At 36.1% G+C, this 16,304-nt stretch overlaps 1 protein-coding gene across 1 annotated transcript in view; it reads left to right on the plus strand.

Annotated features, from left to right (window-relative positions):
- Positions 1-16,304, plus strand: part of MALRD1 (MAM and LDL receptor class A domain containing 1) — a 258,192-nt gene that overhangs the window by 151,082 nt on the left and 90,806 nt on the right. Inside the window, exon 29 of the mRNA XM_038174819.2 lies at positions 8,334-8,514. Within this exon, the coding sequence (XP_038030747.2) occupies positions 8,334-8,514 (181 nt within the window). The remainder of the gene's footprint in view (positions 1-8,333; positions 8,515-16,304) is intronic.

Below are 16,304 nucleotides of genomic sequence, written 5' to 3' on the forward strand. Positions count from 1 at the left end.
TCAAAATTTCTCATTATAATGAATATTCTTTTATAATAGTAATGTTAATTTTAAAAATTAAAATTATGGACAAGATATTTCAGAGAATGAAAATCATCTTACTGCTTTGCACAAAGGAGAAAATGAAAGGGATGGATGAATGGGCTTTGTCATTAACTATTATTACGTAAACCTGCTGAGACTAATATATGCAAACTATCTAATAAAAGGCTCAGAGGCTGAAATATCAGTGTTTCATCTTGCTGTTTTCATCTTTTCTATAATGCACTGTGGAAATGCAATTATATGATTCTGTAAGTTATCCTTTAAAGTGAAGCCAATTTTTCTTGCATGCTAATGTATTTATGCAGTATACATTTTGCCTGGATCAAATAATTTCTTTAAGATTCCATTTGATCAGTTTGAAGTTTCTTCTTCAATTGTTTTTATAGAAGGCAGAGGCATACTAAATAGCATTTCTGGTTTCTGTCAAAATATAACTCTGAAAAATTAGAGAGAAACTTATTTTTAATTAATTATTTTTAGTGCTGAGAATCATAAATCTCCATTGAAGTAATTTTGACTTGAGTAAGCTCATCACTCTCCACTGATATATTCCTAAAGTAAAACTTGCTGTTTCATTACTCATCACGTACATTTTCCTGTCCTTTGAGACACTAAACTGTAGACTGTTAAATTCTGTTATCTGCTTCTCCCCTCTCCCTTTATTTATTTATTGTATTAGTTACCTCTGTTTCTCTGAAGATTTCAGAATTCCTCAGCATAGGGATGGAAAGTGTAAAGTTCGACCTTAAAAGCTCTCCCTACATTGAAATTGTTTCTATTTCTCTCTCTCAGAGCTCTTCTATGTGGACTTAATACTTTTGGAATTATATGTTATTATATGTTTGATGCAGCACTTCAATCTTCAGATAATTCACAGTAATTTTTGAAATTTAACAGTTATATTAACCAAAAGTCTCTGCAAGCTTATTTAAAGACAGGGACAAATTTTCAAAGCAGTAGCTAAAAGAAGAATAGTGTGTAGCAATTGTTGTAATGGATTTTTGTACGTGATTCACAACATGTGCAAATGCTCTATTGGCCTTTGCATACACTTACTATACAGAGTACATGTCTTTCTCTAAAAAAAAGTAGACTGTCAAAACTGAGAAGACTTGTTGTAACTAGTACTGTTATAAAGTGCCACTGAACTGTTTGTACTGAATTGTTATCAGCATGGTGATTGACAGCATGCCAGAAGACATGTGCTCATTCATAACTCACATCTTCATGACCTTATTATCTGCTCTTACCTTTTTTCATGTCTCCAGCTTCCTGAAAAATCTCCTTTTATTTCCTCATCTTGATAATTTTTTTTCCTGTATTAAGACATTTTTAATTCTTTTTTCAGCTTGGGTTTCTCAGATTGTTCTCATACAGTCTAAGAAACCAGCAGAAATCCCTCCCAGGATTATCCGATCCTGACACCAGTGGGAGTGTTCTAAATATGTAGACTTTTCTTTTGAGTTATTCTTATTCAAGGCCCGTCTGGAGACCTACCTGGGCAACCTGCTCTAGGGAACCTGCTTTGGCAGGGGGCTTGGACCCAATGATGTCTTGAGGTCCCTTCCAACCCCTACAATTCTGTGATTCTGTGATTGTCCATCATCTAAAACACTGAAATTTCAAAACATTAGATAGTTCTATCAGAATTCTGCTGCCACTGAATTAGGAAAAAAAAAAAAAAAAAAGTCCACACAAGCCAGGGAAGCATGTACAAATCAAATGGTAATGCTTTCTCGTAGTTCTTTTGGAGGGAAAAGAAAAAAAAAAAAAAAAAAAAAAAATAGGAATAAGAATAAAATTTAAAATAAAAATAAAAACTTAGAAAAATGGGAAAAACTTATTCCTAGGAACCAATATCTTTAAAAATATACAAGTATTCTGTGCACTGCAGTGTTGAGGTAATGACTGCCAAAATCCATATAGAAGGTGCTCAGCACCTTCTGAAAATAGGGCTAACTCTCAAGCAGTGAGAACTAAATAAGCAGATAGATAGTATTAAAAATGTCAGAAAAGATATTCACTGATTTTTGATTTAGAGAGCCACTGCTTCACAGAAAATGTCTTTAAAATATGGGCAAATGAGGAAAAGTTGTATTTTTTCTTCCTGCTATGTCTTGTTTATTGGATGTACAAGTAAAAGTGCAGGACTGCTCCACTCCTTGCTGAATAAAAGGGAGAAGCAGAGAAGCAGTATTTGTGCAATGCCCCTTTAAACTACGTGGTCAGCCATCAAAAAGCTCTAATGATGATATTACTGCAAAGAAAATAAAACTTCATTAAAAACATATTTATTAGTAAACTAAATTTGCACATCCTGAAAATACTTTTGATTCTGAACCAAGAAGATAGCCTGAAAAATAAACTGCCTTCCTGATACTCGTGTGAAACAGAAGGATTAGCATGCATGAAAAAGTAGAGAAATGAACAGTGACAGTTAAACTTGCATCATGTTGTTTCTATAATATGTTTTTGTGCTTTGTATAGCATATATTCTGCTTAAAAAAAAATACAAAAATCTGTATGGCAACAGTTTGTCAGGAAGATGCTGTTTTCAAATGAATGTGAAAGCAGAGGAGAAAAGGTTTTTCCTTAATGTTTAAAAATAATTTTAAAAGAGTTAGACTTCTTTCAAAAGTCAAAATGGTTCCACAGAAAGATTTCAGAAAGCCTTTTGATACTGTGAATCTGAAAAGTCTTTATATAGTATTAATTATAAACAGTTAATATTTTTTGATTATTCATTTAAAAATATTCTCTCTCTGATTAAAAAGCCCTCTAGTATATTTGAGGACTCCAGGATTTGAGGAGTCCAGGAATATTTAGCAAATGTTTTTATTGCCTCCATCTGTTTGGTAAGCTCGGCTTCATTTCCTGTGGCTCTACTGAAACAAATATCGATGTAAATGAGCCAGGGAAAGATTCTGAATTCCTCTCAGCTCACAACATGAATAGGAAAGGTACGGACTGAGAGCAAAACCTGGATTTTGTTGCTATTTCACTGTAGAATTAACAAAGCAGATTGTCTTATGTCAGAACCTTTATATTCAAGCTGGAATTCTTACTGTATTTCTCTGGTGGAGAGTGGATGCATAAGAACTTTCCAATATCTTGTGAGGGAGAATTACATGTACATGCTCCTATTGCATGCTCTGGATTCAGTTTCTAATATTGTTCTGACTGCATTAGAAATGTAGCCTTAAGAATAATAGGGGCCTCTGCTGCATTGGGAAAATATTAAACCCAGCCACAAAGTAAAAGGAATTCTATGAGAGGAAGAAATTCTCCCATTTCCTTCATTTTTAGTGTCTTCAAGTGAGTTCATGAGGACACTGAGAATAGTAAGATATACTACATCCCCATGAGGTCCTCAGAAGAGTGGTTGTAAGCACTTAGATCATTGTCTTCAGATGAAGGCAAGCATGGAGGAGATTCTGAATTGCCATGTAATGAAACTGTTAGGAAATATTCCCCTCAGAGTATCAGAGGGTAGGTAAAAAAATTCCCCGGCATATGAATAGGAATTTTCCAATATGGCAAGACATATAATTGTACAGATCTAAACAGTTCATAGTTTTCTTGGACTGCAATTCTCCCACTCTTTGACAACCTTTATCTATGAGCTTGATGGAACAGTGGAAGACCAGGACTACAAGTCAATGAAAATGCTACAAGTCAATAGAAATATGTCTTTTAAACATTAAACTTTCCCTAAGGTTGGTTTATCACCTCATCTTGGCCTTCCACTGTGTTTGACCCATAGAGGGCAGTGACATACAATTAATAACAATTTTTCAGAGCATGAAACCAAAACATCCCCTTCACATCTGGTTTTAGTAGTCTCAGTGTGTGTTTGGGGAAGAAAAATATAAATGAGACAGTTCAGTAGGAATAGAAAAAAAGAATGGTGGTTGTCATGTATTAGAAGTGATATGATATTGTTAAGGTTTTGCTGTCAAATGTGATATTTTGCTAAAAAGTAGACTTACCAAGTTTTCAGGGGCAAGTATATATATTTTGCTTGTGTGCTCTACGTCAGTGAGATCTGAAACCCTCTGTTCTCCTTCAAAGACTTGAGTCTGTAATAGACAAAAGTCATAATCAGGTCTCATGGTTCCAAATTCAGTTTAGCCTTCTATTTGAGAAGATGGGTTTTCCTTTCATATATACTGGTTTCTGGATGCTGTTTTTTATGTTTCTTTGAAACATCTCCTTAGGCTGAGAATGGAGGGATGGTAATAGTACAAGTGATACAAGTATCTTACCATTGTGCTTAGCTGGAGTGGAAGTGCTGGCAACAATGCATGTGGGAAAGTGGATGATGACCTGGTTGTAGATATGAAAGGGAGTAGTGGAAGTTAGAGTGTGAGATGAACAAAACTGAACTGGAAGGAAGGCCAAGGTGAATGTCATGACATGTAAGAAAGATACACATATGGCTTTGATACAAATGTATTGGCATGAGGAAAAGAGACTAGCTTAAGTTCAAGCAATTGTAGCAAAGAAGGGAATGTGTTGCTTAGGGTATGATGTTTACAATGCAGAAGAGGGTTGAAACCAGATGTGGATGAGTGGCAGCAAGACAGATCATAACTTTTTTAAAAAAATTATATCTATGTATATTTATTTTGTAAAGGACTACATGCAACTAGAATCCTGCAAGTGTACTTACCTTAGTAGGAAAACAGGATTTTTGCCCTGACCAATAGCCAGTGTGATCAATCCCCACACATGGACAGTGTTGATATTATCAGCCAAAGCCACAAATCTTAATCATCTTTTATCATTCTAGTGGAGCATAGAGTTAGACTGGACCTGTTGCCATCAGGCCAGGAAGAAGAGCAATCCAGACATGTCAATATAACAGCCTCATCAAAACAGAAAAAAATGTGACTCTTTGGCCTCAAGCATGCTCTATGCTGAGATACATTTCTCTCATTGTCATATATCTCTTTTACATAAATATGTGTAGATTGAAATGAAAAAAAAAAAAAAAGGTCACAGGATTTCTGGATGCAGCGGGAAGGCCAAAGCACAGACTGATTTCCTCCCACCCCCAGGCCGCATTTATGTTTTTGAAGCAAACACATTCCAAAGATATGAAAGAAATGCCAAAGCACCAGACAGATTAAATGAATAAAGAAAACAAAATAATAATTCATAACATGGAATCTGCAAAGAGTAGAAACTATGATTCCGGCATGCCAAGTATATATCCAAAAAAAATGTATAGCTTACATCCCTTAGCCATCCCTTACATCCCTGGACCTGGGGAGGAGAGCTGACAGCCTGCCTGTCACTCCGTTTCCTACCTCTTCTTAGTTGTTTCATACAGACAATGTGCTTGTATTTTTGAAGGGACTTTGCACTCTAGATTAGAACAGCCTTCATTCAGTTATATAGGGGATGGGTCTTTTTTGTCATTTTGTTCTGTAAAGCTATGGCTGAGCAAGTGAAAAATCAGCCTTTCATGCTTTTTGAAATGCTGCTGTTATATAGGAACTGTTACTGTTGAACTCAGAGAAAGAAATGGCTTTCTATTCTGTTTTGCTAGCATGCCCATATTTGAGAGTTTGTGAAATGCAAAGACATGGACACCTTTGCTTGTTTGTTTGTTTGGTTTTATTTTTCGTAAAATTTCTATTTGAAAAATCTTCATTCTAGCAAAAAGTTTTCTGTATATTTCAGTGTCTCTCTAGGAGATATGGAGGGGGGAAGGGATAAAAAATATTAATAAGAAGAAAACTCTAGTTCCATAAGTACATAAAGACTTTATATTTCATGGTTATGCCACACAATTGAGGCTTATATTATGGTTAACTATGCTACATTTAACATTTTCAGAATTTATATAAATATTTATTGCTGTACGTTGAAAGAAGTTCCACTGACTTCTATATATCTGAACTTAATTTTTTTTTATAGATTTGGAGATTAATGTTGTGATACATAAAAGTTTTGAATGTTTCTATCTCATTAAAATGCATAAATTGAAAGGAATTCCCTTATTAAATCTCCTAAATTCACTACTAATACACAGCACTGAACTGCTTTTGTAAAATTAATAAGTAGTTTCTTATAGATAATGTCTGAGGTTTTTTGTTTGTTTGTTTGTTTGTTTTTTGTTTGTTTGTTTGTTTGTTTTCAATTTTCCAAGGGCAGACAAAAGAGTTTCCAGAGCAACAAATGAATAAAATGTTAAAAAGTTCTTCTCTTCTAAGATTTGTAGTCTATGTTGGAAACCTTAAAGCCAAATATAACTCATCATAACCATGCATTTTATTCTTGTTGTGAATAGATGTTTTCAAACTAAACAAATTACCAGTAATATTTAATACTCTTTTGGAAGTTATTCAAAAAGTTTAAAATCAGAGGAATGGAGACTTCAGGGTTACCAGAATAATTAAATTATATTGTTGACTGCATATTTGATGAACAAAAATAATATGAGTAAATTTGTTAGATTTGAAAAACTGTTTTACCTCTGCTAAAATCAGCATAAATTACAGTATTTACTATTGTTGAGCAGTTTGTTAATGTAGATTCCTCTACACTACGTTTCCAAATAGAAGTTGAAGTGCAATTTTTTAGAAAGGGTCTAGTATTCATTCTGATTTCAATCCCCCTAAGTTGATTAACAGCTAACTGATAATATAGGCATCTGGCACCCTATAGAATAAATGGATGTCTGATATGATGGCACATAAAAGTCAGGACTTTCACTGTGAGAAATACATTGCGAATATCATAACCAGTTGTCATATGTGGAATTAGTGGTGCAAAGCACCAACAATGTCCTATTATGTTATTTTCACTTTGTTTGAGCTTTAAACCAATGAGACATCACTGAAGAAGCAATGCCTAAGATTGCCTCTGTATTTGTTTGTGTGATCAATCATCATGACTTACAAAGAGATGTTATTGCTGCTGGTGCAGTACCATTAGATATACACCAATAGATTTGTTCAGCTGAATATTTATGGAGTAAAAGTTTCACACAGTCACACAGTTATGGAGATCATTCCTGGTGTTTTCTTTTCTATTTAACAATTTAATGAATAAATAAGTATATGCATTAAACAATTAAATATATATCTTAATGAAGATTTTCCAAAACACCAAAATGCCATCATCAAGCCGTACCTCAGTAATTATGCTATGGTAGGTTTGAGGACCTCCTTTCAATAATTCTGTGAATTCCCTGGTCCTGAAACAGCTAATATAATATTTTTGTGCATGCTTGTCTGCACGTTCTTATTCAGCATACAATATCAAAAGCACCCAGCTTCATTTTCTCATCATAAATATGCATAAGACAATCTTATTAACATAAATCTGATCTAACAGGTTCACTATATAGAAAGAAATGCAAGTCTTTTACTTCCCTGGCTATTTTTTACTGTTGTAACTATTTTCCTTAGATCTTGTTTCTTCATGTACTGCTTTCTTAGAGCCTTTGTTATGCATTACATTTACTTGTTTGATGCATTGCACAATGTTTTTATTAACCCTAGATGGAGTACTAATGGGTTTTGGTTAAAAAAAAAAAAAAAAAAGAGCAAAAAATGTCTGTTTTATGATTTGGATGATTAGACATACAGTCATAAAGAATTTAAATTGGGACATATAAAAAACTTTTGCAAATATTTATTGTCAGTGTCATCATCTATATGGATCATCTATTCACAGCAACTGAAGCTGGTGTATCTGCATTCTAATACCGCTGTTAAAAAATGATGCATGTTTTTTGTGCTGACTTGCTAGTTAGGTGGTATGATTGAGTATTTAAGGATTCTTTTTAATATATTAACATATTTGAAAGTCAGAATGTTCTTATTTAACTTCAGATAAAGTATACTAAACATGAATATTTGACATTTGTTAGTTGTTTCCCCTTGTCCTACCTTTGTCACAATTATTAAAGATTCTTCTTATCAGATACCCTAATTTTAAAATGGAAAAGAAACCTTGCATTTAGTCATGTATTCTAAACGCAAAGCATCTCAGTATTATATAAATTTAAATACCACTCTACCAAATGTTTTGGAGTTCAATCATATACACAGTAATTTCTGCATCAAGACTTGATCTATTATTGATGTTTGTGATTTCTATGGTAATCATCTCATTTTGCTATTTTTCCTAATATCCCAGCAAAATATATGTTTATCATTCCCTGATGAAAATGAAGGGGCATGTTACAGACTTCTCTATATTTTTATACAAAAACTGGTATTTGATAATCCTTGCTTATGTGTTTTACTGTATATATTTTATTCAAACTTCAGACTGATGTTGGAACCATGAAAATATGGAGTGAATCAGGAAATTATGGTGATGAATGGAACAAAGTAGAGTTACACTTGGGGAAGCTGAGAAATTTTGAAGTTATCTTTGAAGGCATTCGTACCAGAGACCTAGGAGGAGGAGCAGCAATAGATGACATAGAGTTCAACAACTGTACCACAGGTAAATTCAAGAGGGAAGTTTCTAGAGGGATGCTAAAAGGACATGTAAGATGTTATTGCTCAAGTATATAATGGTTTTGCTGATTTTATCATGGTGTCTTTATCCATAAAATCAGTTATGAATACATTGTTTTCCCTTTTATAACTTTATTAGTGTTCTATTCATACAGTAAGTCTTGCATTAGTGCTAGATTACAGTAAAATACTGCAGATAAATCCAATAAAAGTCTGAATTTATGTTTCATTACTCAGTTTTGAGTAAGAACTTTCCTTCTGTGTAACTCATTGCTCAGTTATTGAGTATCTGGTTTTGTACATAACAGTTTCATATAAATTATGTCAGATTATATTAAGTGAAACCTGTGGCCTCCCTATTTTATTGTAAAGACTATTCCCATAAAAATGAGTTGAGACTACAGATGAACCACTGTCACTACTCCTTTTCTCAGTTCAGTTCAAATGTTAGGGCCAGCAAAGTAAAACAAAACCTGTGACTCCATCACAGGGTATTCATCCTATTAAATGCATCTCTTTGTGGACATAGACAGAGACAGTTTTCCTTTAATCAATCAATAACTAAGAAAAGTAGAAAACTGAGCGGATTGTGGTTTCAATTAAGGAAGATTGTGGTCTCTGTCACTGGTAGGAAACAGTGTGACAATAAAAGCAGATCGGTTGAGTAACAAAAGCATTGATAAGACCACATATCAATACTGTATGGATTTGGGGGAGGTTATTTAGGCTGAATTGAAACTCCTGCCATGATCTGGATGCCCATGTTCTGGCTAGAGCATGGAAAGTACAGTTCTAGAGTGCATCTGTTTCTCTAGGGAGCCTGCTTGGGCAGGGGGGTTGGACCCGATGATCTTTTGAAGTCCCTTCCAACCCCTACAATTCTGTGATTCTGTAATTCTGTTATCTTTTTAGCTAATTTAATCTGAAAAAAAAATAATGTATTTTTTCCATTTGGTGTCTGTGGTGTAAAGCAAGACATGGAAAATGTACTGTGTTCAAATGGAGTACTGTGTTCAGTTTTGGGCCCCTCGCTACAAGAAGGACATGGAAGTGCTCGAGAGAGTCCAGAGGAGGGCAATGAAGCTGGTGAGGGGTCTGGAGAACAAGTCTTATGAGGAGCAGCAGAGGGAGCTTGGATTGTTCAGACTGGAGAAAAGGAGGCTCGGGGGCAACCTTATTGCTCTCTATAGGTACATTAAAGGAGGCTGTAGTGAGGTGGGGCTTGGTCTATTCTCCCACGTGCTTGGTGACAGGACAAGGGGTAATGGGCTAAAGTTGTGCCAGGGAAGGTTTAGATTGGATATTAGGAAAAACTTCTTTGCCAAAAAGGTTGTTAGACATTGGAATGAGCTGCCCAGGGAAGTGGTGGAGTCACCATCCCTGGAGGTCTTTAAAAGACATTTAGATGTAGAGCTTAGTGATATGGTTTAGTGGAGGACTTGCTAGTGTTAGATTAGAGGTTGGACTAGGTGATCTTGGAGGTCTCTTCCAACCTAGATGATTCTATGATTCTGTGTGAATCTGTGAGAAGGGATACAACTTGGGATCTACTTCAAACTGAACTTAAATAAAATTCTAAGGGTGGTGTACCCTCACAAGCTCTTTTAGACACATGAATGCTTGTGATTCCCTCCTACTTTTTTAAAGTGCCACTTTGTTCCCATAGCTAGGTATGCTATCATTCTCCAAAGGACATAAATAAATGGGTAAGGATGCCCTGATGAGAGATGGGAGATCATCATTCCCCTATAACTCTTGAATGAAAAAAAGGACATTGATCTTTCTTGAAGTTTGTTTCCAAATTCTGCTCAGACATATTATTTCATAAGGTAGGGTCTATTTAAACTCCATTCCTGGGATTTTCTGTCCCATCTGGGTGCTAGAACAATTTAGACAATTCACAGTCACTTATGTGAACATATTCATCAAATAAAAGTAGCAGGATTATTTCTTTAAGGAAGAAGATGTCTCCCCATTAAATTCATAAGGACGGTATCAACGTATTTTCTAAAATGTAGAAATACTGCTGCTTACTTTTAACACCATGTATTTTATGATAATCTGAAAATAGTTGTTATAAGAATATTACTAGAAAAAATCCACACAGTTGTCATTGTGCTTGAGAAAGTTGTTTGAGTAGGGAGTTGGAAAGGTGTCATATGAAGGAGCTTAAAGCTCCCAAAATGTTAAAATTGATGAAATTTACATTGGTTTTAATCTATGACACTGCAAGTCTGAATGTTAATAGTGTATTACATCCAGTACTGCATGAAAATACCTTGGCAGAGAACCAGATCAGAAAGTAACTTGTGTTTGTTACAGTATAGCAACTATTTGTTTTATAGCATTATTTTAGCAAGAACCTCTGTTGGGAAAGCAGTTGCACCATTTGCACTAATGATTTTTACATACTTAAAGCTTCTGCATAGGAAAAGGCCTGTGTAGTATTCAGAAAATTAAAGTGTATGAAGATGGGTGATTCAAAGGAGTTTAAAATGCACAGTTACAGTTCAAAATACAATCCAAATAACATTTTTTAAAAGATTGGTTTAGAAAAGTTTGTTGGAATCCCGAGATAACAATCTTTCATAGAATTGTCACTTGCATGGTGTATGTTTTTGCATTTAAGACACTATCTTTATATGATAAAGAAATCACTCAAAACATCTTCAGTAGCATATACTATGCACAGCAGAGTTTTCATGAAAGTTTAGGTGCCTGTATCCTATTGGAATGTGTTTATGCTTATGCCTTTTCTCTTCAGCAGGATCAGAAGCCTGTTATATACCTGCTTTTTAACAACTGGAAAAAAAAAGAAGAAAAAAAAAAGGGGGGGGGGGGGAGAAAACAAGTGCACATCTGAAAACAACACAAAACAACCAAATAAACAAAAAAAGCAAGCCACCCCCCATTAATTTTCTATATCCACAGTACAACTGGGGCTCAAATTAAAGAGGGATCATTGCATCGTTGTTAGTGTCTTTCACTTCAGCTCCATGTGTGATATTTTTTGCCTTGTACTCCACAAGATGAAATCTGTTTGCTTAATTTTCTCAAGATTTTTGGTATGCTGACCTTCCTGTTGGCATGATGACATGAAGGAGCCTGATCTCACCTTTTTCTTTTTTGTTGTTATTGATTCTTCACCTTTGTGGAACAGCCAAACAAAATACATTTTGCCAGATTCTCAAAAACAACGTTTCCCATCTGACCCAGGCCTGGGGCATTCAGGACAGAGAAAGCATGTCATATCTAAATTGTTTTTGTTTTTGTTTTTCAGCACAGAGTTCACATATTTATTGTGGTTGTTGTAACAAAGCTAAAAGACAGCAACCACAATCTTATTGTGGCCAAACCCAAGAAGAGTAGCATACAGACCAGAACCGGTCAGGGGTTGACTTGATTTAAAGCACTTATTCATGTACAATGTTTGTAGCTGCAGAATTGCTGACCTGACACATGGCCAGGGTCCCATATCTGGAGGCCACATCTGTATTTTGCACTGAGACTTTTTAGATTAAACTAAAATCTCATACAGTATTATAGATATTCTAGCCAAGGTAATTACATAAGCAGAGGAATAGACCATGCACAGAAAAACCTAAAATATAGTTGAAAATTAAAACTTGAATAACAGGTTTGAAATAAACAGCAAGGAATGGAAATAAGAAAGCCTTAAATAGGAAAAAGCATGGGAAAACACTGAAAGTTTAGCTGCTTCCCAGTGGGCAAGGATTTCAGATCAATTCTGAAGCTTTGGGATGTTTTGGGGTAGCCTTTTCCTCCACACAAACTCCTTTCAGAATCTGCTGAATAATATTCATGGTTCATGGTTTATAGTCAACGCAACAAAATAATTACCTCTTCACAGAAATAATGTACTTCATTGAAGAGACCAAAGAAGGAAGAGAGGGACAGTCTATGTAAGGCCACGTGAATATTAGAATTGTTTTTTGCAGTGTAGTAATATTTAATATTTATAGCAGAGTTTAATAAATCCAAAGGTTTATTTTATTGTGCATGTGTTTGCTTTCAGCTTGCTTTCATACAGCATGTTATAGAAAGAAGCCATACACATCATAAGGGAATCTGCATGGAGACAGGTTAGCTCTGCAGACTTCATAGAATGTGGAATCATAAAATCATAGAATGGCTTAGGTTGGAACGGACCTTAAAGATCATCTAGTTCCAACACCCTGCCATGGGCAGGAACACCTCCCACTACACCAGGTTGCTCAAAGCCCCATCCAGCCTGGCCTTGAGCACCTCCAAGAATGGGGCATCCACAGCTTCTCTGGGCAACCTGTTCCAGCCCACCCCCTGGGTAAAGAATTTCTTCCTAATATCTAATCTAAATCTTCTCTTTTTTACTTTTAAACAGTTTGCCCTTATCCTATCACTATCTGCCTGTGTAAGTCTCTATCCATCCTTTTTATAAGCTCCCATTAAGTACTAAAAGGCCACAATGAGGTCTCCATGGACCATTCTCTTTTCTAGGCTGAACATCTCCAGCTCTCTCAGTCTTTCTTCATAGGAGAGGTGCTCCAACCCTCTGATCATCCTCATGGCCCTCCTCTGGACCACTCAAACAGATCCACATCTTTCTTGTGCTGGGGGCCCCATATCTGGATGCAGTAGGTCCTCATGCATGTGGGACCTCACAAGGGCAGAGCAGAGGGGGACAATCACCTCCCTCAACCTGCTGGCCATGCCTCTGTTGATGCAGCTCAGGATACTGTTGGCTTTCTGGGCAATAAGCATACACTTCTGACTCATGTAGAGGTTTTTTTTCCACCAGAACCCCTAAGTCCTACTCTCAATGAGTTCTCTACCCAATCTGTCTGCATGTTTGGGATTGCCCTGACCCAGGTGCAGCACCTTGAAACATAGACTTGTTGAACCTCATTAGTTTTCACTTGGCTCCACTTCTCAAGCTTGTCCAGGTCACTCTGGGACCTGTCCAGGTAACAATTTCATATCTAATGATGGCTTTGCAAGACCAAGGAAGGAAGTGCCTTCTTGTTGCAAATAATGTGATTTGCACCTGTGTGCTGTACTCCATTGCACTGTTAACAACAACCCCTGTGGACCACACAGGCACAAGCCCATATATTAAACAAACAACCTCCGTAATATTCACATGAGATGTTTCTAATAAATCTGTGAAAAAAAGGGGAGGGGAAGGGAGGGGAGGGGGTGAGTGAGTTCTGTTACTGAGTGGCAAGATTCTTTTACACCACAATGGAAATGACATATTAACAGTAATTTTTGTAGGTTAAATATTGTTGAAAAGGTCTGAAAGTAATCTATTCAGATGAACTTTTTGAGATGTAATCTAGTTCTCTGCACTGGAATCAGGATGTCGTTGGTGCAGGGAGAGGGGAAATGATCATGAGGCAGAGATCACGTGTCAAATGTTTTCAGGAGATAATATTTTCTGTGATTGAACTTGATCTTAATTATGGGGAAGTAGAATTTTCTGCAAAAGAATCACTTGATTTTTTGCTGTCCCCTCTTCTCTCTGGCACCACTTGTAGGCTTCTAAAGGGTAAAGCCTGGAATACATTACTCATTCCTCAGTTCTCAGCGCTTCTCCTTAATGTCTTATTTAGAATTTAGCAAAATATTGTCCCTTTCTGTGGTGGTTTTACTCAGGTGGGCAGCCAAGCTCCACCACAACCGCTCTCTCACTCCCCCTCTCCTCAGAAGGAAGGGGGAGAAAATACAACACAGAGAACTCGAGGTTTGAGATGAGAAAGGTTTAATTAAAGGGAAAGGGAATGGGAAGGAGAAACAGATACAAAAGAAACAATCAGTCCGCGCGGAAGCACAGAGAGAGAGAAAAAATTATTCTCTACTTCCCATCAGCGAGCGGTGTTCGGCCACGTCCTGGGAAGCAAGGCCTCAAACGCGTAGTGGTTGTTCAGGAGGAACAGCCCCCTCCCCCACGAGAGCCCCCCCTTTTATTGCTGAGTGTGACATCAGGTGTTATGGAATATCCCTTTGATTGGTTTAGGTCAGCTGCCCCAGCAATGTCCCCTCCCCATCACTTGCCCACCCCCAGCCTGCTGGCTCTTGGGGGCTTAGGAGTCCTGATGCTGTGCCAGCACTACACAGCAATAGACACAACACTGGAGTGATATCAGTGCTGTTCCAGCTACGAGTGCAGAGCACAGCACTGTGCGGGCTGCTGCAGGGAAAAGGTGACTCCAGCTCAGACAGACCCAACACACTTTCTACATTACTGTACTGTAAGCATGAGCTCCTTATCTTGCTGATACAGCCTACACAGAGTCTCTCATTCTTAAATAAATATAAAATATTCTGACTTTGCCTGACATGTGTATCAGTGCAAGAAGTTGAAGAGAATTTTTTTCTAATCTTTTCTATTGCTTGAACCAGAGCCAGTTGTACATTTCCAGAACTATGGATTCAGTTTTTATTCTTCCAGTTTGTTTCCTTAGTTGGCAAACTCCAACTTGCCTTGAGCATCGTTAGGAAGCCCATTGGTAGACTTTGATATCTACAGGTGAAATTCTCTCCTAAGAGTAAGTATAATTTGTTAGATCTGCTCTTTATGTCAGAAGTAATGATTTCAGATTAAATCTGGCCTTTTCAATGACACATACTGTGAGTAGAATTCCCTACAGTTTTTGAAATACAAAAGAACTTTATTTGAAATGATATCTAGCTTGCATCAGTATAAACTTTTCATCTAGCTTTCCCTGCAGAAGATTGCCAAGGTCATTCATGAACAGAAACATTATTGATGAGTATGTTAATGGCGTTATAATGTTACATAAAAAGTCATGTAGAAAATGGTACTAAACAGTTGAGGTAAGCAAATGACAAGCTTGATGCAAATTGTGTTTCATAAATTCTGAACTTTACAGTGCTGAATGTAGTTGAGTTGCAGATCTAATGAAGCCTTCTAGGAGTTTTTTATTCATACATTTTAATTTAAGCAGAGTGAAACTTCAGGGAAAATATTCAAGTAATATTTTCAATAACACTTTTAAATTTATTTTTTTTAGTTCGATTATTCCTATGTTTCAGGTATTTTGAAAACAGAGAGAGAAATTATATACTCTCACTGTTGAGCACAATTTAAACAACAAATAATAAAAACTGGTGAATTTTCAGCTGTAATTTGAAAACATTTCTACTCAGATAGGATTTGTAAAAAGAGAATAGTTAAAAAGTATTATTTACCTTGAATATACATGTTTCATTTCTTACTGTTGACATGGTATCATTTTATTGTTAAGTGAAGGCATGTATTCCTCTTGGAGAGAGCAGAGAAGTGAGACTCTTAGTGAACATCAGTTCAGTGTACTTGTGTTTGAGTTATGCATTGCTTCGCAAAACAGCTCAACGTCTTGTTCTCTGCAGTCTTAGCCAATAATTAACTTGAGATTTACCCTTTACCTTTCACAGTCACATAGTCAAAAAAGTCACATATGGTCAAACACAACTACTGTAAATCTTAAGTATCGTGATACTAAAGACCTGTGCTGGTTGTTTTTTGTTTTTTTTTTTTGTCTTTTGTTTGTTTCCTTTTTTTTTTTTTTCTTTTAGATGTGATTGATATCACAGGAGTATTTTATCTTATACAACTTTGTAAAAGAAAGGTCTTGCATTTATAGTCCTCTAGTAGCAACCATAAAGGAAAGAAGACCATTTTTGAGAATTCTTTTATATTTGATCTTTTCCTGGTAATTAAAACAAAGTGTCTGGATTCATATTCATGTATTTATTGACTATCTTCAAATGCAT

Source organism: Anas platyrhynchos, chromosome 2 (assembly GCF_047663525.1).
Source record: "Anas platyrhynchos isolate ZD024472 breed Pekin duck chromosome 2, IASCAAS_PekinDuck_T2T, whole genome shotgun sequence".
Lineage (NCBI taxonomy): Eukaryota > Metazoa > Chordata > Aves > Anseriformes > Anatidae > Anas > Anas platyrhynchos.